Here is a 25,252-nt window from a genome sequence, read left to right on the forward strand (position 1 = left end):
TCGCCTGCTGAGTTTGGGCAATTTAAGAAATAAAAACACTGCCTTTCGATAGGGGACTCCTTCTCCACCGCGACGTCACTGTTTCTCGAAAGCGATACATTCAGGTAGCCTGGTCAGGCGGAAGAATACAGAACCCAGTGTGGGTCGCCGCCTGCACGGAGTGATTCCATCGAGGGGCGTGGAGAGCCTCGATTGTCACCTGACAAGTCCAATCCAGTTGGCTGGAGATGCGCCTATTCTCCTTTTTGAACCTATCGCAGCAGGGCTGGGCGTGACGGCACGCGCCCGTGTGTGTTGCTGCTGTTCGTAGCCTCAGAGGTGATTCAGTGGCTGCGAATAGTACACCGTGGAGCGTGCGGAGCCGAGGCCTTGTGGTGTGCGGGATAAGGAACCGGAGGGCTACACTGGAGGCGATGGGCTGGTAGCGACAGGAGCACCGGGTCTGACGGCGCTGCCTAGAAACTCGCTCGTGGGCTGAGCCGGTAGTAGGAGCTTTGTGGGCGCTGACGGGTCTTCCCGTCCGCCATGGTCCTGAATGAGGGCGCCGCCTGCCTCTTGGTGGGGCAGCGGTACCTCAGCGCTTCCTCCGAGAGGATACTGCAGCTGGGGCAGATCGCCAGCTGGCCCTGGGAGTCCGGTACTATCCGAGCGGCGTCCCACAAGGAGCTGAGTGAGCCGGGTCTTCGGGTGAGTATGGGGAAGCCGCTCGCTGGGCACCTCTGTGTCGCCCACTGGGCTTGGGGGCCGTTGGGCGCGGCTTACGGGTGAGGGGCTTTAGCTCGGGTTGTACGTGAGGTGAGTTGGGGGACTCGCGTACTTTTAGGGGCAGCTCCGGGCATGTCAGTCTTGGTCTTGTCCTCAGCACTTCCCGGTCCGGTGAATCATCTGATCCGCCCCAGTGGTGTGTTTTCCAGTCCTGTCAGCGGTCCGAACACAGCAGTCGCTGCATCGCCCTCGACCCCCTTCCCTCCCGCCCCTGGCGGGGGGGGGGGGGGGGGGGGGGGTGGTGGAGGCCAGAGCCTTATTACAGGGTCCGCCGTGCCCTGTGCAGGTTCTGGGCTCCCTCCGCTGCCGCTCACTTGGCAGTCTCTGTGTGAAATTCTTCCTCTTGCTGATTTTCTTTTGTACCCCTGCATGAGACTGTCTCCTTGGCAGGTTGCCTCCCCCCCATCTGCTGTGCAGGCAGGGGTGTCAACAAACATGACGCCATTTTGGTGCTTTTTCTTTGTCGGTGGGTGACCCTCCGGATGCGAGACCTCTGCCTGCTGGGTTTGGCTACTCCCCAGTGCGTGCCGTTTTGCACGTATCTCTTTGGCACTTTGCCCTTGCTGGTGTCTTCCACTAGTACTTACTGCTGATCGCTTGGGACATATGGCCCATCTAAGCGCCCCGCTGCTGTTATTCTAAGCCACGTCTTAACTCAAAAGTGCTTCATAAGTGCACTGTGACACTGCAAGACTTTTACACCTCAGGGTTATTTCCTGTCACTTTACGATACTGTCTTCTCCGTGTCAGACATAATGGCTCTTGCAGTGTAGTCTTGTGGCAAAACTTGCTCCTGGAGTAGACAGTGGTCTCCGGTGGGAATAAGAGCTGCATAGACACATACCCTCGCGTCTGGGACTTAACTCAGTGCCCATCAGAATTGGAGTGCTTCCTGGTTGTTTTTTCAAGCTAGTTTTATTGTTGTCACATTAGCTCTACCAGTGTTTTCCAGTCAGGAATGTGTACGTACCGCAGAGGTAGTGCACAGAGTAGGGTTTAAGGTCCCCGGGAAGGGTGGGGGTGTCAGCATTCGGCTACACCCGTCTATTGGGGAGGCAAAGGCTGTCAAGTTGAGGTTAGCCCCGGCCAGAGGAGGGCCAGGATAGTGCTTTATTCATTGGATTGGCTGACTGTATTTGTCTGTCGTGACGTAATCTGGCGTCAGAGTAAACAGAGCCACGAGGGCCCAACCAGCTACTTTGAGTAGTTGGAGCTCCCCTGCACATGGCGGGGGGAAAGGGGTACTGCACCTTGATGAATTCAATCCTGATGATTAGAATCAACAGCATTGCGGATCTACAGCCTCACGGTAGCTATCGGTTGATGCCTGCATTTCTTAGGCACCAAACGAATTTCAAATGAATACTGTTGAGCTTTTGTAAGCCAAGAAAACGAATCAGAGAAACCACCACATGGTGGAGCTTCACTTTGTGAAGTGAAATCAGATTGCTTCTTTAAATCCCGCCTGTAAAACCACAAATGCTCATGATGATTAGATACCCAGCACGGCGTTTCAAACAATCATTAATATTTAAGGGACATTGAATTGCTTAGTGATCATGGATGGTGTATCTTGTTTGTCTTGGAGTTGGACATTTAGGAAGACATTTACTTTGAGCCATCTATGAACACATGGTAGTAAAATTAGATCAGGTATTTTGGAAACTCGCAAGTAAGAGGACTGGAGTGTATTTTCATACCTGTTCAATCATAAGTTCTGGTGCAAGTCTAGCAGTTACTCTGATATCATGCATTCTTCTTAAACGGTGTGACCAAAGCCAGAATGAGGAGTATTAGTAGTCCCTAAATAATATGATCACGGAGTCTTTCTTAGACTCTCTCTGGCCCCTGGTCATGTCTGGTTTTCTTCCGTTGCCTATTAGAGGGATATGTATGTGTGCTAAAATGTGAGCAATATTCATTTTGGTCTTCAGAGGTCACTGACTGAGTTCAGACAACTGAGAAATGTTCAATTACAACAAATGCCAACATTTTTGGGGATTCTCCTGAATTGACCCTCTGGTCATTATGGGGTTTGGATAGGTCTGTGCACCAGAGTTGGCCAGATATCTTTTGTTGCAAGAGGAAGGTGTGAACTGGTAGAATTTATAGACTTGAAATGTACTGTTATGCACGGGAGTCAGTGCTAGAGTTTGACCTCCCAAATTTCTCAGAATGACTTTTCCAAGTTAAGTCTATAGGTAGCATTTGGTGCCCCCCTGCAGATGGTTTCGCACAATAGAACATTTTTGATTGCCCTTCCAACCCCCATCATTTTGACATGCAATTAGGGTATTTTGTGTTTTAATTTCATTCCATAGTCCTCATCTGTATTCGGCTGTAATATCCATTAAAGTTGTTTTTATTTTCCCCACTGCAATATTAATGGAATGCTGTATCTCAGTTACTGCTGTTACGTAACTTATTGCTATGCTGATATCTTGAGTGCTCCTTTATTCACCAGCACTGGCAGTACCCAGTTCTGGAACTATTCTAACCTCTAAATAAGATCTAGGACAGGAGTGTCCATTGTAGATTCCTGAAGCTTCATCTGTGTGAACATTTTTTATCAATAGCCTCCCAAGATTAGTATTTTAACGTTATGTTTGCAGTGGCTGTTCTAAAAACGTGGACGATGGACTTGTCTGATCTAGGGAGACTTTTTTTCTTTCTTTTGAATGATTAAAAAAGTCACAGCCTCCTTACCCTTGATGGTTCAGGATGTAAATTAGTAAATATACCATCACCCGCAGTAAGAACTCATCTGTTGCTGATTTAGTATGTTGTGCAGGTTAGCCTTTGAGCCTGGGTATCAGTTTGCATGGCTTCTATAGTCTATACAGTGTTATACTTCTACTGTCCGTTCCTTAGTCTATTTTATGTAAATTGAAAGCAATAGAGGAGTGCCTGTAGGCGTTTCAAAGCCTGTTACCTGGTATAACTTTGGCTCTGAAGAAACCCTAAGGGTTTTTAAGCAATATTTACAGATATCTTTGTTCTGTTGCATACCATTATTGTGGTTCTGGGGAGCTGCAGTTTAATTCCATACTAGATGGCCCCCAGTTCATCAATGTTGTGCAGCGTGTCCTCCTCCTAGAAAATGGTCTTTCCCTATAGGGAAAGGATGAAGTTTTCTGAAATATGTTAAAAACGATCATCAGGAGGCAAGAACGCATTTCCAGGAATACAGGAACAGGCTTGTTCTTGCTTCATGGGCAAGTGAAGAGGCATTTCTCTGTATCTGGTGTAGACCTTGGGTGTCTTTGTTCCGAAAACATATTCTCTCTAGGAATAAGGACAAAGAGACAGTATTGTAATACTCTAAAACTATTGATAACAAAAGCTTGTTTTGTTGATAGTACTGTCCAGCAGCAGATTGTTAAATGAAATGCATTTTTCACAGAAAAGTAGTTTTAGAAACGTTGATATTTGAGATTGCACAAAGGGTTCGGTTGAACTTTCTGTATTCATTCAATATAAAGTTTCAGTATCTTTTGTATGTGAGTCTGCACCTGCCATGGAAAGAAGCCTACCAGATTATGGTTAATAATTAAAATAATGCAAAAGAAAATGATGTGAAGGATTGTGTCGGTAGTCATTGGTGGCCTTGCTGATAATCGAGCAAGGCAGGCATCTGCTGTACCCTTCTCAGACAGCTGTCTACAGTTTGAAGGCAATATATCTCTAGATTGGTTATTGAAAAGCTCCTCAGGTTAAGAATCCGGCTAGGAACATATCACAACAGAAATAACATTATTGTAATATTTAGTCAAATAACTGTAGCATTCACTGCTTTTGTTAACTACACACAGTTAGCTCTTTGTGGTTTGATAATGAAGTTTACTGTTCATTATTTCATTTTTCCTAGTTATGTGTGGAACCTGATGGAGGTTTATGGCAAGAGAGAAAATGGATTGAGCTTTATGATGCAAGCCTTCAGGTGTTCCTAATGGAGCATAATTTGGTGATGGCAGAGAGAAAAGCCGCAGGCAGCTATAAGGAAAGTGTTCAGTGGCCTGCAATGGTAAGCGATTTAAGAAAACCTTTATTTTTTCACTTTACGCATAACTGCTGACTTGTTTATGTATTATAGACAGTGTAGAAACTTTTTGATGGCCTATCTTTCATTCTTAGACTAAAGCTTAACAAAGCAGTTTTGTGATCATGAAATATCCCAATCAAAATAAAATATATAAATATATATATTTTTTTTAAGCTCTAGCTGAATTGTTGCTGTGTGTGTATGAGAGACCTTGTGAACTGTCGCAAACCATGAGACAGTGTGGAAAATATGCCTTTGTATCTCGCATGACTGAAGAGCTTTAAAACAAATCGGCTACTTAGCCATGTTAGTTAACGAAGGGAAATGTGTTCCATACCCTTGATCAAATGGAAGTGTCAGTAGGCCCCTAGCTTAACCCCTAGATCAGTGATATTAATGTTTTTGGATTTCTCAGACCTGTAAAAAGTGGTGTGTGTGTGTGAATATATTCACTCAACTGCAAATTGATTGTATCATCTATTGTACACAAAGGACAGTTGCAAAGGACTAAGGTCAAAGCAAACATAAACGAGTAGATCCTTTGTAATGCCTATGACATAAAAGCTAAAGCATCCTGGTCGTAAAATTAATAGCAACAGTGAATAACGTTATATTTTTATCTGCATTTTAATGGAAAGTTTGAAGAAGTTACTAATAAGGGAAAGGAAAGCAGCATGTTACTCCTGGAGGTTTACAATACAATCGATATACTGAAAAATGGTGTAGCTGAATGAAAAATCAGACTAGAAGACTAGTTCTTGTTTCCTGCATGTGCATTTACGTTGAGAAGACTTAATGTAATGTGTTTGGATATCAAAGCTGTTGTATTTTTTTTGGGGGGGGGGGGGGGGCGACGATTGTTGAAGGGTATCGCTGCAAAAGCAACTGAAAAACTTCTATGCTGTTTGTGGGAGAAAAAAAGGAGAATAACTTACAGTGACACGATGGCAGCATTTGAACTACTACCAGAGTAAGAAGAAAGTGGAGTTCATGTTTCTTAAAACTGCACATTAAGAAAGTGCAGTTACATTTAAATAGCTTTCAAACACTAGAATTGAATACGTTCTTACATTGGGAGGGGGAAAAAAAAGTCTGAACATGTCCCTTTTCAACGTTTATTTAATTTATAAAGCACAGCTATAACCCCTCCAGTGTTATTTTGGCACTAGCCTCAACACATAAACAAGTGCATACCACTTTGTCATTCTTTAGTTATCCTACACATCTAACTGAAAACAGCTAGATGCTTTTCAGGAAGAACCAAGTCTTCAGCCCCCATCCTTAATCTAAGAAGGTGTTAAGGTGTTCCGGAAGGGGGGTTTTCCAACTTTTCACACTGGCTACTGAGAGAGAGATCAGCTGCCTGTTATACATAAGTGATTTATTATAGGTCTTGGGGAGCATAGCATTTGATAACGCTGGAAACTGTGCATATAGTCAGTTTACATTGCAGAATAGTTTTTTTAATGGATTGAATTTTAAAGATTTGAAAACAATGGGGCTTGTAAGGAGATCTAAGTTTGTGTGTCTTGATCTTTTGCCTTTAAACTCCAGGCCAGTCTTCCGTCATCATTGTGTATTCTGTGCAATTTCTGAAGTAGGTTTTCTGCAAGATGTAGGTAGCTTGCTCTACAGTTGCCTAATCTGGTGCAAATACATGCATTGATAATCTGCACTACATTTTGAAAAATAAAGAGGAGTAATAGCCTTTTGATATTTGTTTCTGAAATAAACAGGAATTTGCCACAGACCTAATGTCTTTGATGTACAAAACTGGCTTTCTGTGGTGCACTTAAAAGAATTATACTATGCAGAGTCGGGCGGATCCCTAACTAGTTTGCAGAGGCAAAAGTAAATCGACTAATGATCTAATTTATGGTAGTGTGGGTGAGCAGTTAGGCTTATCAGAAGGTAGTGCTAAGCATTTGTTGTACTCTAAGGCAATAAATGAGATGCACTTAAAGAATAAATCCAAGACCAATTTAGAACGATAATACTTTTTTGTGTGTGTGTGTGGGTGTTGTATCCAAGAAAGAATAAGGCACCCACTCAGGAATGGATACAGTAATCCAGGAAAGATTTTATTCTCCTTCGTGACACGTTTCGTCCGTGCCGACGGCCTTGCTCACACAATCACTTTACGTGCACCTCTTCGTGAAATATACACACCCAGTACTTAAAAAGCGATGACGGACAAAAAAAATCAAACACAACCTCATTCTTTCATGGGCGCCATTTTATCATATTTTTCCCTCGCGTATATTATGCTAAATAGGAGCATCATGGTTAATGAGTTCATTTAGTGCGCACCAGTTCACTGGACATGTGAACTTAATGGATTGACAGTATTATTGTTATATAGACCATACTCCATATTCACAAATATTACTGGTCATACCTCGATTGGAAAATCAATCACAATCTCGTTCTTCCGTGGGCGCCATCTTGTCATATCTTTCCCACACGTCTATTGTACTAGTTTGAAGCATCATGGTTGACAAATTCATTTAGGACGCACCAGTTCACTAGACATGTTAACTTGATGGATTGACAGTATTATTGTTATTTAGACCATACTACATATTCACAAATTATTTTTATATATATATATATATATATATATATATATATATATATATTTTTTTTTTGGGGGGGGGGGGGGTCAGCAGATAGCACCAAGCCTAAGTCAACTGCTTCTTCTTTTCCTCTTCTGCAAGTGCAAGACTGTCCTTTTCTTCGTAGAGTATCAGGATAGAGTTTAGGGATGGCACCTAAATGCTCCATTTAGGGGTGTCACAGGGAGTGCCAGGTGGTAGCCAATGGGCTGAGCACCCTTTTTATGACCTCTTCCACTAGGAAGTGGGTGTAACCCTAACCCTGGTGGTCTAATTCCTTACAAAGATGGAAGTATTTAAAAGGTGGTGTCCACTTCAGCTCATCCACCTTAGGGGTGGGGACTGGCATGAATTGGGCTCACCTCCTTATCTGCAGAACTTTCCTGCCTGCTCTGCAGCAATAAGTGGGGTTGGGGAGGTTGGGTAAGTTCAGTCATCTCCACCATCTGGAGAGACCTGGGGCGCATTACAAAGGCAGCTAGGCCTTTGAAGCTCTCCGTCCTGGAATGACCATTCTGCCTTAGTGAGGTGCCAACACCCCTGCCCAGTGCAGGCTTTTGTCTGGCCTTCAAGAGTGCTGACTCACTGGGTGGGGGGAGTGTGTGTAAGGTGGCTGAACTGGTCTGGGCCACACTAGTAGCTGGTAGGTTTTCAAGGGGTACCTCTAAGGTGCTCTCTGAGTGCAGTTATTAATAAATCAGAAACTGGAATGGATGAAGGATTTATGAATCTGAGATGTTTGATATCAAACATCCCTATATTCAGAGAAGCCATCATGTAGCCGGGAAACTCCTAGTGACCTGTGTCCAGCACATGCATTTAAAATGGTTTCCCTGGTCACTTACTATGTCTGAGAATCGACAAAGATATAGCTGGGGCATAATGCTCATGCATCTATGCCTTCCCATGTAATATTATGCACTCTGCCGTAGGGCTGGCAGGCCTGCTAGAGGGGGTGACTTGCAAATATTGCATGCAGTGTTTAGGGGACATGGCACACAGGCTGTTAGCGGCAGGCCAAAAGAGGCACTTTTCTACATTCCACCAGTGAGAGATTGAAAACCCATTTTTACTCCCAATACTTTTTACACACAGGTTTGGTACTGGCTTGGGACCAAGTGATCTGTGTCCAAAAGACAAATCCCAGAATGTAGTATAGTTTTTGTTAGGCTGTTGTGTGTTGTGCATGTGTTTTTTTTTTTTTTTTTTTTTTTTTTTTTTTTTTGGGTGGGGGGACTTGATTTTATTTACATTGGGTTTGAGGTGATGCTCTTCCAACAATTAACCTGGGCCAGACAGTTAGAAAGTAGGAGGGCCATGGCTTCAGGATCCTTCAAAGCTTTTAGTATGGTTTGTGGTGTCAGTCGCATGGGGGGGGCGCAATTAACATTGCCAAGGGTGGCATGTAGGTTAAATAGAAGACAGTGTTGATACCCAATGAACTCTACCGCTTATTGGGGGGGGGGGGGGGGTGCGCGTTGATGAATGTTCCCCGTATATCTATATATTTTTTTTTCTCAAAAAGACCTCTTAAAAATAATTCTATTCCCATGCCTAGCCTTCAATAGCAATGATCCTTGAATCAGTTAGGGTCTAATGTATGCTTTGGAAGGGTGTAGAAAATTCTAGCAGCAGTTAGTGTGTTCTCATGTGCATTCCTACACAAACTGTCTAGAATAGCCATCACTTAGTCAGTACTGTCACATGGTCTTAATTCATTGTTTTTGGTGAGAGCTGAGAACGCGCGAGACTGCTCTTTCAAGCTGCTCTGTAAGAAAATGCAAGGGAGGGATAGGATGATAGTTGGTTAGATCTTCAGGACCAAACTGAACATTTCTTTAATAGAGGTTCCACAACTGCAAAGTTTAGATCCTATTAGTTCCAATGCTGTCTGCAATTAAGCATGAATAAATATATTTATAAGCACTCATTCACCAAAGCATGTTTCTGCTAGAAGCATGGAAGGATTAGATAAGAAAGAGGAGGGCTAGATAGGAGCAGAAGTAATATGAGAAAGGCGACATAACAAGTAAAAGAAGTACATTGTAGCAGTTAAAGGGCTGTGTCTGAAAAACAATCTTGAGTTTGAAGAATGGTTAGTACTGCCCTCTTGCGGGCTTGGAAATTATGAATAGACTAATTATTAGTGGGCTGTTCATTCCAGGACTTGTGGCCGTGCACCTATAACAATCTTACTCCTGCTCTTTGTCTCTTAAAATGAGAGACTTGGGTAGAAGCGAGTTGCTTGCTTGAGGTTCCTACCAGGAGAATAGGAGGGAAGGGGGTCATAAGATGTGTAAGAAATGTGAGGATTTGTAGTGTGCTCTTCATTCCAGTCAATTTACTTTAAGATCAACCCTCTTACTGTCAGCTTTGGAAGACTCTCTGGCTGCTGAGATATAATGGTAATGTTTTCAATTTCTTTACAATTCTGGCGGCCCTGGCTGTTGTGTACTCAACACAAAACAAGTGCAGATGTAGAAAAGTAAATAAATCTTTGAGAGACAGCACACAACATCGACACAGTGCTTCCATTGACCCACCTTCTCAAGGCATAACTGTATAACAAATGAAGTATAAGCCAATGGAACAACGGTTTGCAGGAAAACGTACTGGAAAAAATGAAAAATTAAAAACAGGACTTTTAAAACTAGTGTAGTATTATGCACAATGGGATTCAAAATATGGAATCCCATTAAAGAAAACAGAACTAAAAGTGTAAAACGCCCAACAAAGCTGCAACAAAATTATTAGTTCAACATGTAGTCTTGCAAATGTTTCGGAGGATCGGACTTCCTTCTGCTGCTTTTCCTCCTACAAAAAGTTGAGGAGGAGGTATTCGTACCATCCCCGAGGAATGTTAAAGAACTGCCCTGCTGGCCATGCATCTGAACTTGACGATCCCTCCATCTGACTCTTATTAGAATCTCCACAACACCGCTTTCCCCCCCCTAATGACTTTCTGGCAATTTCACTCCCATCAGCACTATCCAACACACTCACCCCGTGCCGCCACCATTCATTCATGGCTCTGTCACTCTGCAGGCATCTCTTCACTACCCTCCTCATGTAACTTCTTAATCAAAGACACATTTCTTTTGTTCAATCACTTGCCATTTTCGACCAGAATGGCATGATTGGAGACTTTCACCGCATGTGTAGCTGGAAAGTACTTTGAGTCATTGCTCTTTTGTCTGTGGGACCTTATGATTTTGACTAAATCACCCTACTTTTCTGTTGTCATATCAGCTTGTTTCGTCCTTCTACACTGCCAGGGATCCCTTTCAGGTTTCTTTTTTTCTCTACCCCCCCCCCCCCCCCCCCCACCTAAAAAAAAATCCATGTTGGGGACAAGTCACAAGAAGATTGCCTACCTCATAATACGAACTGGGAAACCACGGTCAAGTAATGGGGGGGTGTTCTTCTTGTAACATCATAGTCTGTCCTGAACAAAATTCGAACCATCCCTCCCAGAGCCACTTGAATGCTCTTAACCCTTTCTACCATTCCATTGCCTTGGGGACTGTAAACAGTCACTGACATATGTTTAATCACATGGTTCCTAACAAATGCCTGCATCATGTTTTGATTTAAGTTGCACACCATTGTCAGTGACCAATACCCGTGAAAAACCTTCCCTTCTAAATAAGAAAGAAAATCAATAACAGCCTTTATGTTGTTTAAAAAAAAAAATAGAATAGTAATTTACACTCTACCTATTAAAGTGCATAACTGCTAAAGCATATCTTCTATTTAATGGCAAATCAAACCTAGGACACACAAAATCCATGCCTAGGTTTTCCCATGGGCCATTGGGAAAATTCAGCACAACATAAAGGTCTTGTAAATGGGCTGAGATTTATCAGATTGGCTACAGCTCCTGCACTTACTTACCCAAAACTGAATTTCACTATCCATCCTAGGCCTCCAGTGACCTTGGTGTGCTAAAGTCACCAAACAAATCCTTAGGGCACTTGGGGGGGGGGGGGGGGGGGGGGGGAATCATCATGTTTCCTCACATAACCGGATCTCCCTCAGTGGATTGTTCATCCTTAACCTGCGTTTGCTCGAGTTAAAGCTATTAGTGTTGTAAATGCCTAACTGGACTTTTCTTGTCACATAACTTGAAAATGAAAAGTAAAACAGTTGACATAAGTAAGCCGATTCAAAGCGTTGCGGATGCCATGAGCGTGAAGGAGAGAGACACAAGGAAAAAGTTCACTTGCTGTCAAACGTATGGGCAGACGTGCAATTACCCTTGTAACAGGTCAGTGGCCAAGATGGTAACAAAACTGCCCCAAGAAGGGACAATTGTAAAGTATTTACCATGATAACACAGGATTTTTGAAATGCAAGGCTATAAACGAGTGATCGTGATGGGCGTGCAGTGGGCGTGGTAAAAGCCCACAGATAGATTACAACAGGCCAGAGAACTTGCGCGCTCAACCTAAAAAAAGGGCCCGTACTCACTAGCATGTCTTTCACGTGGCTACCCTTCCACAATGAATCTTATCAATTTTGTTAGAAAACTCTTTCACAGAACATTCATCCCATTCCTGAAAGATGTTGTGTGTTTTATTTTTTGAATTTCTTTTTTTTTCAGTTGCCACAATTCCATTCATCTTTCCAACAATACTTTCACCCTCATCAGTCGTCTCCTCCTTGACTGGGCATCTAGAATGAAAACCTGCCCTTGAGTTTTTGGTTCCTGATATGTGCTTAACATTAAAATTGAACTCTTACATCCTTGCAAGCAATTTCACTAAACTAGGACTAGCTTTGTTTAAATTCTTCTCAGCAAAATTACTAGGTTTGTGGTCAGTGACCAGGGACAACTAGCTCCCACAAAGGTATGTAGCAAAATGCCTCATCGCTATTTCGCATGCTACTGCCTCAAGTTCAGTTGTCCTGTAATTGCGCTCTGCCAACGACAGCCTCTTGGAAGCAAAGCCCACATTACGTTTTTTGCTATTTATTCAGGGTGGGGGGGGGGGGGGGTGTAATTCCTATAGCCCGACGCCCAGGAGATATTGTTGGGGGGTCAAGGAAAACAAGTTTTTGAGTTTATTTTTCCCTTGAGACAAGTAGGCCTAAACCCTGCAGCATAAACCCTTTGGATGCCCCATTACAGTGCCACATTATGGAGCATGGAAGGCAGTTAGCAGTTAAGGTAATATTTGTGTTCATGTGTCAATGATCCTTTAATGCAAAGCCTTTACTGTTAAGGCGACCGGTCTAAATGTTGTAACCTTGACCCGCACTACTGACAGTAGGCCAAGTTAAAAATGTGGGCACATTTACAAAGTTTACCAATATGAGAAAACATAATGGGCCCAGAATGCTCTCTGATTATATGCAAATATCTGCAGAAGCTTGAAAGCAAGCATTTCCAAAATACAATGTTCACAAAAAATGCAACTGTGGAAACATGTTCTGAATAATTAGAGTGAGATTTTAGGTGCCCTTTCTTTAAAGAATCATTTAGTAAATGTGTTTAATGCATGCTAATATTTCCAAAAAATATTCATAATGGAAAATTGGTGTAACCTGTTTCAATAAGATTATGGTAAATACAAAAATAAAGAAGTTTTGACAAAGCCAATAGGTCCAACATTGACTAAACCAAAAGGCTGAACCCCAGTGTGTATCGTGTTGACATGGCTTTTTTGTAGCTCTTCATTGTTGTGGGCTCTGCCAGGCCCTCACCAATGTAACAAAATATTTTTGGTCTCAAAAAGCACACATTGCCACAGTAGTTCCTGACACAGAATAATCTGCTTTGTATGCAGATATGCTCCTTGTGAAAGAGCAGATTATCACTCGCAGTGAAGCTAGCCAACAGATGGACAGAGAGAGGCATAGAACTTTAATAAAAAAACAAAAGGTCTTGGTTAACGTCAGACCTAATCAGGGGCCCAATTATTAAAGTCACAAAAGAGGACCCATGGTATATGTCTTTGTATTAATGCAGATTTACGTATTTCAGGAGTTCACAAGAATTTACAGAAGTAGATCAGGATATCATACTACTAGGAAATACTTGTGAGCTGTATTTTAGCACAAGCAAGTATGCATGTGTGGATTTGCTCATGCAAAAATCTGTTGAGCGTTTACAAGTTCACTTTTTTCCCCTCCAGCAATTTTTCCCCGTCCCTGGAAGAAGTAAATTTCCAACCTCTGAGTTTGGGAAAAGATTAGAGAATAGCAGGCAGAAACTCTTACAACATGCAAGGTAATAGGTTTGCTTAGACTCAGAAGGGCATCCCAGCCCTGGAGCTATTGCTTACCACTACCTCTAGCCGTAGTATGTAGATCTGCAGTAAGGGGGCAACATAAGGAATTAGCAGCATTCAAGCCCTACTGCATTATTAGCCCTGGCATAATGGGAGAGGCTGTGATCAGAGCTCTTACATAATGAGATTTGTACCATAATTTGTTGCCACACTACATGTGACCAAAGGGACAAATAGATTTTTTTTTTTCTCAGGACAAGTAGGTTTATGAAGCAAACTGTCCATGGACAAGTAGATATTTTTATTAAATTCCACACACCTGTCACTATCTGAAAGCACCACCCCAACCCGATGCCACTTGCATCTACTGTCAGTGTATCTCACATTCTCCCTGAAAGGAGATAGAGAACAGGGTAATCAACAATCCTACACTTTAACCCATCAAAAGCTTCCCGTTTATCAGCACCCGAAACGTACTCCGCCCCTTTATGCATACGTTTTGAGGGGCTCAGTTTGTAAAGCAACATTTTCCATGAACTTCACATAATATTCACATATGCCTAAGAAGAACCTCAATTGGTCCTTGTCAGTGGGTTCAGGACTCTGCTTGATCACTTCAGCAAGTTCTGATTTTGATTTTAATGCCAGTTTTAGATAGCACATGGCCAAGATATTCGACTACTGGTACCATGAAACATTTTATTTTTTCTAAAGTACTTAACACCTAATTTAAAACCTTCAAATGTTATTCTTCATTACTTATAAATACCAAGATGTCACCCTGACAAGCCAAGACTTGTTTACACTTTTTGGAGACAACAAACATTAATTTCTGTAAGGCTAGTTCTAAACTGAAAAGTATGTTGAAATACCTGAACACCCAAAAGGGGTATTGATGACAGTTATTGATTTGGTCTGTATACGCAATCTGGTGATATGCGGTCCTTAGATCCGTTTTTTATTACGGGACCTGAAGTCTATTCAGAACCTCATTTCACCTTTCTTTTTTGGCAACAACAATGGGGGAGCCCCATTCAGATGAATCAACATGTTCAATTCATTTTTTGGATCGTAGCTTGTCTAGATGTACTTTCAACTGGCTTCTCACACTTAACGGAACATTCCTCACTTTGTGCACTACCGGTACACCGTCATTCTTTAACACAAGCTACAGATTGTACCATCATGATGGGTTCAGCCAAAGAAATGGGGTGGTCAGTGCCTCGTCTCAACTCTGTGCCAATAGCTCATTGATCTTTCCACCCTAAGGTATACCCTTTTTTTCCGCTTTATACATTTTTGTAGTGATACCTTGTCGTTCCAGAATAAAAGTTGTTTATAAAGTAACTCATTAGAGCAGTGCAGTGCTGCTTATGTCTGGGGGTGACAGACTGAACCCTATTCTGCCAAATATAATTAGTCAGTGATGATAGTGAAAGGTGACCCAGAACCTATTTTGACTTCTGACTAGGTTTTACCTATATGCACATCACAAACGTTGTCCCCTCTTTTTGGGTCCTTCTGATTGGCACCACTCTTGTCATCTAAATCATCCGCAAAATCACAGTTCCCCTAAAACTAATCTTTTTCAACAAGCCCCATCTTTTGAACATTCTTGCAAAGTGTCCAACTTTATTACACTTTAAACGGGTTTTGTTAACAGCAAGGCAGTTTGTGCCATTAGTAGGGTGATTATCGGAACCACATCTGAAAAGTGTATTAGAATTACTACTAGATTCCAACTTGTCCCAGGTCTTTGTTTGCTGCATTTTGAGCATTCAGCTTAGTTGTGATTGCATTTACTTGTTAAATAGATGACTGGTCCTTGCTTCTGTTTAACTCCTGTGACACTTATAAAGATCTCTCAATTCCTCTGTCTATTTCAAAGGTCTGATGGAGATTTGGGTTGCAACACCACAAAAGTTTCTCCTGGATTCTGTCATAGCAATTGACCTCTGAAATAATTGTCCAGGTTACCATCTAACTTGCATGTTGAGACAAATATTTTCAGTTCAGCCAGAAAAGTATCAGTGATTTCACATTAAGTTTTAGTTAACTTTAAAAAAAAAAAAATATATATCTATGCCTTTCTACAATTATATTGGTATCATTTTTAAGTGACTTTTTTTTTTTTGTAATTTTTTTTTTAAAGCCTATTGACAGCTTCTATATGTGTCCCGTGCTGAACATTGGAAGGGGAACTAGGAGTCCCAGACCGCTCTAGGCCTCAGGAGGTGGCAATTTCACTGCACCAGCTGCCCCTAATCGCCTCGCCTGCAGTGCTATAAAGTGCCAGGGGGACAACGCGGCGCAGGACGTGCCAGGTCCAAGGGTGGGCCCGTTGGAGCCAGAAGGAGACTGGGCTGGGCCACCCCTTTAACATCCATCATTAAGAACTTGGCAAATCGATGGGGGTGCACTATATCCTGCGGCAGTCCAGGCGGTGGGGGAAGCTGCATACCGCCTCCTGCAGCGACTGGACGTGCACTGAATGATCTCCGCTTCCGGCTGTTGGGGGCCACAGAAGGGGCTGGGCTGGGCCCACTTATTCGATCCTTATTTGTAATCTCATGAGCAGTGGGAAGTTTGCTAGGAGAGAAGTGCTTGAGCCTCTGGTTGGTGCTTGCTGGTCGATAATGAAATTGAGCTGGCAGAGCGTTGGCTTTTTGTATCCTCCCTACATGCCCTGTTACTGGGGGTGCTGTGGGCCTCATTAATAGGAGCTTCTAATAGCTGGTTGGGAGGGGAGGTATTAGTGAGGTGATGCCCTGTGATAGTTGGGATTCAAGGGGATGTGGACAAGCCAGATCGGGCTCAAAGGCAGGACTTTGATCCCACTTGAATTTGAAGCCCTGGATTTAGCTCCCACAAATAATACAGGCGATGAGTTAGTAACGAGAGAGAAGAGGACACAGCCAGATCCTGAAAAGAATGATAATCGCTTAAGCTGTGGTAGGATCCCGGGGGCAGCCCAACGCTCCATCCCTTCTTAAAAAAGAGGGGGGCAGGTAATGGGAAGAGGCAGGAACCAAGTTTATGGTCTTTGAAAATTCTGCAGCCCGAACGAGGAGCATAAACGTGGTTGATTCCAACCTTGAAAGGGTGTCAGAATTTGATTATCTAGGTATCACCTTGTCCCCAAAATTAAAATGGGGCACCGAAGTAGTAAAAAGTTCCCTAACACTAGCACATGGACTGAACGCCATTCTTCGATTCTTTAGAGACACAAGCACTCATCAGCTGATGAGGCTTATTGAGCTAAGACCTTCAACGCAGCAACCTACGAAGCAGAAATATGGGGGTATGCTAACTCACATAGGATAGAGATAGCTGAAAACAATTTTATTAGGGTGCTAGCGGCAGTACCATCTAGTACCCCACTTATACCCTTGAGATATGATATGGGTATTAATCGGGTGATTGATCAAATACAGCTAAAACCCCTACTCTCTTGGGTACGGGTTTGGTCTCCTGAGTTGACCACGTATAGGGCATGTCTAAGACACTTGGTAAGGCCGTACCTAGCTCTGAAAGTCCCTTGGCAGAGGTTTGTCTTCGCGTGGTTTAAAAAGTTGAAGCTTGAGGCACTTTGGGAATAGGCGGACCAAATCCGCAGTGAAGACAAACGGGTAGTTAAGGTTGTTACTGGCAGTATATTAGGGAGCCCCAACAGTATAGGGCTAACATGGGTCATCTCACAGAAACGTATCTGGAATTCAAAGTTGTGCCCAAATTTGAAGATTTCCTGGACTATGTTACGCCACCAAGGGAAAAATTTTGTATCTGCGATTTAGATACGGCTGCTTGCCCTTAAACGCTTTCTGTAGTTCGTGGTGAGGAGTTGGGCCATCTGTCTTATGCCCCCCTATGTAAATCTAAGCCTGAAACTGTCAATCATATTGTTATTGTGCTGTGGCTTGGGCCAGTTTGCTTATCCCTGGGGGTTGGGGATTATCGAGTGACGATGCGCCTGTTTAAGACAAGTACAGACAAGACTTTAGTCTAGCCCATCAGCCGTTTTCTCCTGGGTGTGTGGATCAGAAGAGATAGGGCTCGGGCGGGGGCATGTGAGGGGGGCTGGAGGAATTATTTCACATGAAGTTTAAGGACCCTGGTAAAGTAAGGCCTTTGTTAGGCTCGTTGTTGCACTGCCACTTTACGAGGAAGTGAGCTAGTTCTATAGCTAACATAGAAGCCATGCTCTGCATGAGCTTTGGTGGTAGTGTAGGAGGAGCATACATGTTTTAAACTGGTGTTTTTAATTGCTGAAAAGGTTTTAAGGATTTGTGAGCTGATCATCTGGAGCTAACAAAACCTTCACCGAGATGGCTGTAGTAATATATTGTGACAAGCAATATAGGGTATATGTAGGAAGTTGGCTCTGTATGCACTATTTCAAAGTAAGGAATAGTATGCACAGAGTCCAAGGGTTCCCCTTAGAGGTAAGATAGTGGCAAAAAGAGATAATGCTCTATTTTGTGGTAGTGTGGTCGAGCAGTAGGCTTATCAAAGGAGTAGTGTTAAGCATTTGTTGTACATACACACAAGCAATAAATGAGGAACACACACTCCGAGACAATTCCAGGCCAATAGGTTTTTGTATAGAAAAATATATTTTCTTAGTTTATTTTAAGAACCACAGGTTCAAGATTTACATGTAATACTTCAAATGAAAGGTATTGCAGGTAGGTACTTTAAAATAGCATATACAGTTTTCACATAAATCACATATAGCTATTTTAAAACTAGACAGTGCAATTTTCAACAGTTCCTGGGGGGAGTAAGAGTTTGTTAGTTTTTGCAGGTAAGTAAACCACCTACGGGGTTCAAGTTTGGGTCCAAGGTAGCCCACCGTTGGGGTTCAGAGCAACCCCAAAGTTACCACAACAACAGCTCCGGGGCGGTCAGGTGCAGAGGTCAAAGTGGTGCCCAAAACGCATAGGCTTCAATGGAGAAGGGGGTGCCCCGGTTCCAGTCTGCCAGCAGGTAAGTACCCGCGTCTTCGGAGGGCAGACCAGGGGGGGTTTTGTAGGGCACCGGGGGGGACACAAGTCCACACAGAAAGTACACCCTCAGCGGCACGGGGGCGGCCGGGTGCAGTGTGGGAGACCAAGGGGTCTCTTCAGCGATGCAGGCACGGGGGCTCCTCTGGGTAGCCACCACCTGTGCAAGGGAGAGGGCCACCTGGGGGTCGCTCCTGCACTGGAGGTAGGATCCTTCAGGTCCTGGGGGCTGCGGGTGCAGTGTCCCTACCAGGTGTCGGGATCTGAGAAGCAGGCAGTCGCGGTCAGGGGGAGCCTCGGGATTCCCTCTGCAGGCGTTGCTGTGGGGGCTCGGGGGGGGGGCAACTCTGGCTACTCACGGTCTCGTAGTCGCCGGGGAGTCCTCCCTGAAGTGTTTGTTCTCCACAAGTTGAGCCGGGGGCATCGGGTGCAGAGTGGCAAATCTCACGCTTCAGGCAGGAAACGCAAGTTGTTTTAAAGTTGCTCCTTTATTACAAAGTTGCAGTCGTTGGTGAACAGAGCCGCTGTCCTCGGTAGTTCGTGGTCCTTCTAGATGCAGGGGAGTCCTCTGAGGCTTCAGAGGTCGCTGGTCCCTGGGGAGAGCGTCGCTGGAGCAGTGTCTTTAGAAGTGGGGAGACAGGCCGGTAGGGCTGGGGCTAAAGCAGTTTGTGTCTCCGTCTTCTCTGCAGGTTTTCAGTTCAGACGTCCTCTTCTTAGGTTGCAGGAATCTGAGTTCCTAGGTTCTGGGGAGCCCTTAAATACTAAATTTAAGGGCGTGTTTAGGTCTGGGGGGTTAGTAGCCAATGGCTACTAGCCCTGAGGGTGGGTACACCCTTTTTGTGCCTCCTCCCGAGGGGAGGGGGGCACATTCCTATCCCTATTGGGGGAATCCTCCATCTGCAAGATGGAGGATTTCTAAAAGTCAGAGACTGGCCAGTGACGACTCCTTGTGTTTCTCATTATCTCCTCCTGCCTTGCCTGCCAGTGGGGCCGTGGCCGGAGGGGGCGGGCAACTCCACTAGCTGGAGTGCCCTGGGGTGCTGTAACAAAGGGGGTGAGCCTTTGAGGCTCACCGCCAGGTGTTGCAGTTCCTGCAGGGGGAGGTGATAAGCATCTCCACCCAGTACAGGCTTTGTTACTAGCCACAGAGTGACAAAGGCACTCTCCCCATGTGGCCAGCAACATGTCTGGTGTGTGGCAGGCTGCTAGAACTAGTCAGCCTACACAGATAGTCGGTTAAGGTTTCAGGGGGCACCTCTAAGGTGCCCTCTGGGGTGTATGTTACAATAAAATGTACACTGGCATCAGTGTGCATTTATTGTGCTGAGAAGTTTGATACCAAACTTCCCAGTTTTCAGTGTAGCCATTATGGTGCTGTGGAGTTCGTGCATGACAGACTCCCAGACCATATACTCTTATGGCTACCCTGCACTTACAATGTCTAAGGTTTTGCTTAGACACTGTAGGGGCACAGTGCTCATGCACTTGTGCCCTCACCTATAGTATAGGGCACCCTGCCTTAGGGCTGTTAGGCCTGCTAGAGGGGTGACTTATCTATACTGCATAGGCAGTGTGAGGTTGGCATGGCACCCTGAGGGGAGTGCCATGTCGACTTACTCGTTTTGTCCTCACCAGCACACACAAGCTGACAAGCAGTGTGTCTGTGCTGAGTGAGGGGCCCCCAGGGTGGCATAAGATATTCTGCATCCCTTAGAGACCTTCCCTGGCATCCGGGCCCTTGGTACCAGTTACAAAAGACTTACCTGGATGCCAGGGTGTGCCAATTGTAGAAACAAAAGTACAGGTTAGGGAAAGAACACTGGTGCTGGGGCCTGGTTAGCAGGCCTCCGCACACTTTCAAATCAAAACTTAGCATCAGCAAAGGCAAAAAGTCAGGGGGTAACCATGCCAAGGAGGCATTTCCTTACAGTATATAAGAAATGGAGCACCTTGGAAGACTAGAGATTGATTAGTCTTTGTCTTTTATGAGAATTTCGTTTTTACTGTTTTTATGTTAATAATATATACATCTATAATTATTAATGAATGTATTGTTTTGTATGTTTTTTTTTTTTTTTTGTTATGCATGCTTTTAGGGCACACCGCTGAAATTAAGTATTTCAACCAAAAAGTGTCCCACTCTGTGTTGGGAGGATGAACAGCCGTGGGCAAAAGGTGTAGTTTAGTTAACCTTCTGTGGTGAAACAGTTTTGTATAATAAAGCTAGCTTCCTCCTTGAATCCAATCTATCACCATCAATGGCTATAAGATAGCTTTCAACATTTGTTAACCATTGCAGTCACTCATATTTCGGACACTTATATTTTGCTGTTAACTGTGGGGAACTGTTGACATTTTGCTTTTTTAATAAGATGTGGCTGAATAATAAAGTGCTGTTTTAGCATGACTGTCGCTTGCAGACAGAGTATTACTGTAGGAAGTTGGCTCTGTATGTACTATTTCAAAGTAAGAAATAACATGCACGGAGTCCAAGGGTTCCCCTCAGAGGTAAGATAGTGGCAAAAAGAGATAATACTAATGCTCTATTTTGTGGTAGTGTGGTCGAGCAGTAGGCTTATCAGAGGGTAGTGTTAAGCATTTGTTGTACACACACACAGGCAATAAGTGAGGAACACACACTCAAAGACGATTCCAGGCCAATAGGTTTTTATATAGAAAAATATATTTTCTTAGTTTATTTTAAGAACCACAGGTTCAAGATTTACAAACAATACTTTAAATGAAAGGTATTTTACTCATGTATTTTAGGAACTTTGAATCATCACAATAGCATGTACAGTTTTGGCAAAAATAGCAATAAGCTATTTTAAAATTGGACACTTTTAGTGCAAAAATCAACAGTTCCTGGGGGAGGTTAGTATTTGTTAGTTTCACAGGTAAGTATAGCACTTACAGGGTTCAAAGTTGGGTCCAAGTTAGCCTACAGTTGGGGGTTTAAGGCAACCCCAAAGTTACCGCACCAGCAGCTCAGGGCCGGTCAGGTGCAGAGGTCAAAGTGGTGCCCAAAACACATAGGCTTCAATGGAAATAGGGGTGCCCCGGTTCCAGTCTGCCAGCAGGTAAGTACCCGCGACTTCGGAGGGCAGACCAGGGGGGTTTTGTAGGGCACCGGGGGGGACACAAGCAGGCACTAAAAGTACACCCTCAGCGGCACAAGAGCGGCCGGGTGCAGTGTGCAAACGGGCGTCAGGTTTGCAATAGGTTTCAATGGGAGACCCAGGGGTCTCTTCAGCCATGCCGGCAAAGGGGGGGGGACTCCTCGGGGTAGCCACCACCTGGGTTAGGAAGAGGGCCACCTGGGGGTCGCTCCTGCACTGGAGTTCGGTTCCTTCAGGTCCTGGAGGCTGCGGGTGCAGTGTCTTTACCAGGCATCCGGTTCCTTGAAGCAGGCAGTCGCGGTCAGGGGGGAGCCTCTGGATTCCCTCTGCAGGCATCGCTGTGGGGGCTCAGGGGGGTCAACTCTGGCTACTCAAGGGCTCGCAGTCGCCGGGGAGTCCTCCCTGTAAAGTAAGTTTTCCGCAGGTCGAGCCGGGGGCGTCAGGTGCAGCGTGGAAAGTCTTGCGCTTCCGGCGGGAAACGTGTGGTCTTTAAAAGTTGCTTGTTTGTTGCAGAGTTGCAGTTTCTTTGGAACAGGGCCGCTGTCCTCAGGAGTTTCTTGGTCCTTTTAGATGCAGGTTAGTCCTCTGAGGCTTCAGAGGTTGCTGGACCCTGGGGGATGCGTCGCTGTTGCAGTTTTTCTTGAAGTTGGGAGACAGGCCGGTAGGACTGGGGCCAAAGCAGTTGGTGTCTCCGTCTTCTCTGCAGGGCTTCAGGTCCGCAGTCCTCCTTCGTCTTCAGGTTGCAGGAATCGATCTTGCTGGGTTCTGGGAGCCCCTAAATACTCCATTTAGGGGTGTGTTTAGGTCTGGGGGGTTAGTAGCCAATGGCTACTAGCCCTGAGGGTGGCTACACCCTCTTTGTGCCTCCTCCCTGAGGGGAGGGGGGCACATCCCTAATCCTATTGGGGGAATCCTCCATCTGCAAGATGGAGGATTTCTAAAAGTCAGTCACCTCAACTCAGGACACTTTAGGGGCTGTCCTGACTGGCCAGTGACGACTCCTTGTTTTTCTCATTATCTCCTCCGGCCTTGCTGCCAAAAGTGGGGCCGTGGCAGGAGGGGCGGGCATCTCCACTAGCTGGGATACCCTGTGGCGCTGTAACAAAGGGGGTGAGCCTTTGAGGCTCACCGCCAGGTGTTACAGTTCCTGCTGGGGGAGGTGAGAAGCACCTCCACCCAGTACAGGTTTTATTAGCCACAGAGTGACAAAGGCACTCTCCCCATGTGGCCAGCAACATGTCTGGTGTGTGGCAGGCTGGCAAAAACTAGTCAGCCCACACTGGGAGTTGGGTATGTTTTCAGGGATGCCCTCTGGGTGTAATTCTCAATAAAATGTACACTGGCATCAGTGTGCATTTATTGTGCTGAGAAGTTTGATACTAAACTTCCCAGTTTTCAGTGTAGCCATTATGGTGCTGTGGAGTTCGTTCATGACAGACTCCCAGACCATATACTCTTATGGCTACCCTGCACTTACAATGTCTATGGTTTTGCTTAGACACTGTAGGGGCATAGTGCTCATGCACCTATGCCCTCACCTGTAGTATAGTGCACCCTGCCTTAGGGCTGTAAGGCCTGCTAGAGGGGTGACTTATCTATGCCATAGGCAGTGTGAGGTTGGCATGGCACTCTGAGGGGAGTGCCATGTCGACTTAGTCATTTTTCTCCCCACCAGCACACACAAGCTGGCAAGCAGTATGTCTGTGCTGAGTGAGGGGTCCCTAGGGCGGCATAAGACATGCTGCAGCCCTTAGAGACCTTCCCTGGCATCAGGGCCCTTGGTACCAGGTGCACCAGTTACAAGGGACTTAGCTGGATGCCAGGGTGTGCCAATTGTGGAGACAAAGGTACAGTTTAGGGAAAGAACACTGGTGCTGGGGCCTGGTTAGCAGGCCTCAGCACACTTAAAATCATAACTTGGCATCAGCAAAGGCAAAAAGTCAGGGGGTAACCATGCCAACAAGGCATTTCCTTACAATCACATAGTGAGTCTTTCGCTGGTACAGTAATGAAAAGGAATTGCATTTAAAATGAAATGTGAGCACTTTTCACTTATAAGATGACCGAAAATGCTTCAGTTATTTTCCCAGCGTTTTTGTTTTTCCAAAATGCCAAATTTCAAAACCAGTTGCAATTCCAGCATGCAGCACTGAATAACTAGATGACTGTAGAACAAGGGTGTGCCTGTCACCGAGAGAAAGCAAATACCTTAACATGCTGAAAGTAAATTTCAACCGCATTGAAGACCGTATGCATAACATTGAATGAGGCGTGCCCATTGCCGAAGACAGGCTAATAAAAATTAACTTTGTCCCAAAATATGGCTCTCAAATGTGAACAGCATGCTCTATTTAAGGTGTAAAGCATGTTCCAAAAATACTTACAAATGCATTTACAAAGGAGTTTAGACACGGCGAGTCGGAGTGAAAAATCAATGACCAAGGTCTATTTATTTTGCTACAGCAAAGAGGACAGATTTACAACTGGCATCCCCAGCCCAAAGTAAAGTGTGCTTACATGGTGCGTTAAACAGTGATATTTATACTCCTACATCAAAGGATACAGAAAGTAAGTAAATAATGATATACGTCATACAGGAATTTTAAGGAGGGAAATCAGTGTCCACACACACCGGTTCCCGTCCCTGCTTTGTCCTCGACTCCCTTCTGCAGCTGTCTGACTTCTCACATTCTGAGAACCCTTCAAAGGATTTTGTGGTTCAAAGATATAGATATCAACCTTTCCCTCCCCAAAATACAACAGCCGAGGTCAGTTAGTTATTTTTACCACATGATTATAATGAGTATTCCCCAGCCAGGGAAAGAAACCAGCTGCGAGCCTGTGGTGGAACCAGGCTTTTTAAACAAATATATAAGATAACATATGCAATAGGTAGTGCGTTCAGAGAGGGCACTCAAACTAAATGTCTTTAATGAAAAGGAGCAATACAAAATGGGTTCTTACAAAGGTGGATTAGACGTCTGGATAGGTTTGGGACAGCGCACTTGAAAAGGATGTACATGCCCCCCAACAACCAAATGCTGGAGCGCGTGGAAGGCTGTTCAAAGTTAAAACTGAGGAGGCAGTTAGTGTCTTTAAACTCTAGTGCAAGCAATCCGTAATCGAGCCGAGCATTTTAATGATCATCACGAAGTGGCAGTCTGAAAGTGTGCATAAATCGCACAATATTAATTTCACTTGCCTGAATGTAGACATCCTAGAAATGCAGCGTCATACAGGTGCTGTCCTTGAGGCGAGGTTCATCATCGCCAAAATGTTGTGAAGTCAACACGAATTAAGTGTAGGGGTAGAAAAGTAAATGATTATTTGAGTAGACTGTGCACAACATTGACCCCGCCTCTCCGATGGCTCGTCTTCTCAAAGTGTAACTGCTGTAATCCGAATGCTGCCACCAGAACAGTCGCCCCTAGAATATTAAGCAGAACATTAGAACATAACACCAGCCCATGTTGTT

General features: G+C 44.5%; 1 protein-coding gene across 1 annotated transcript in view; it reads left to right on the forward strand.

Annotated features, from left to right (window-relative positions):
* The first annotated feature begins 287 nt into the window (after positions 1-287).
* Positions 288-25,252, forward strand: part of KDM3A (lysine demethylase 3A) — a 280,805-nt gene continuing 255,840 nt past the window's right edge. The window contains exons 1-2 of the mRNA XM_069204391.1: positions 288-687; positions 4,634-4,789. Of these exons, the coding sequence (XP_069060492.1) occupies positions 526-687; positions 4,634-4,789 (318 nt within the window). The 5' untranslated portion in view covers positions 288-525. The remainder of the gene's footprint in view (positions 688-4,633; positions 4,790-25,252) is intronic.

Source organism: Pleurodeles waltl, chromosome 1_2, assembly GCF_031143425.1.
Source record: "Pleurodeles waltl isolate 20211129_DDA chromosome 1_2, aPleWal1.hap1.20221129, whole genome shotgun sequence".
Lineage (NCBI taxonomy): Eukaryota > Metazoa > Chordata > Amphibia > Caudata > Salamandridae > Pleurodeles > Pleurodeles waltl.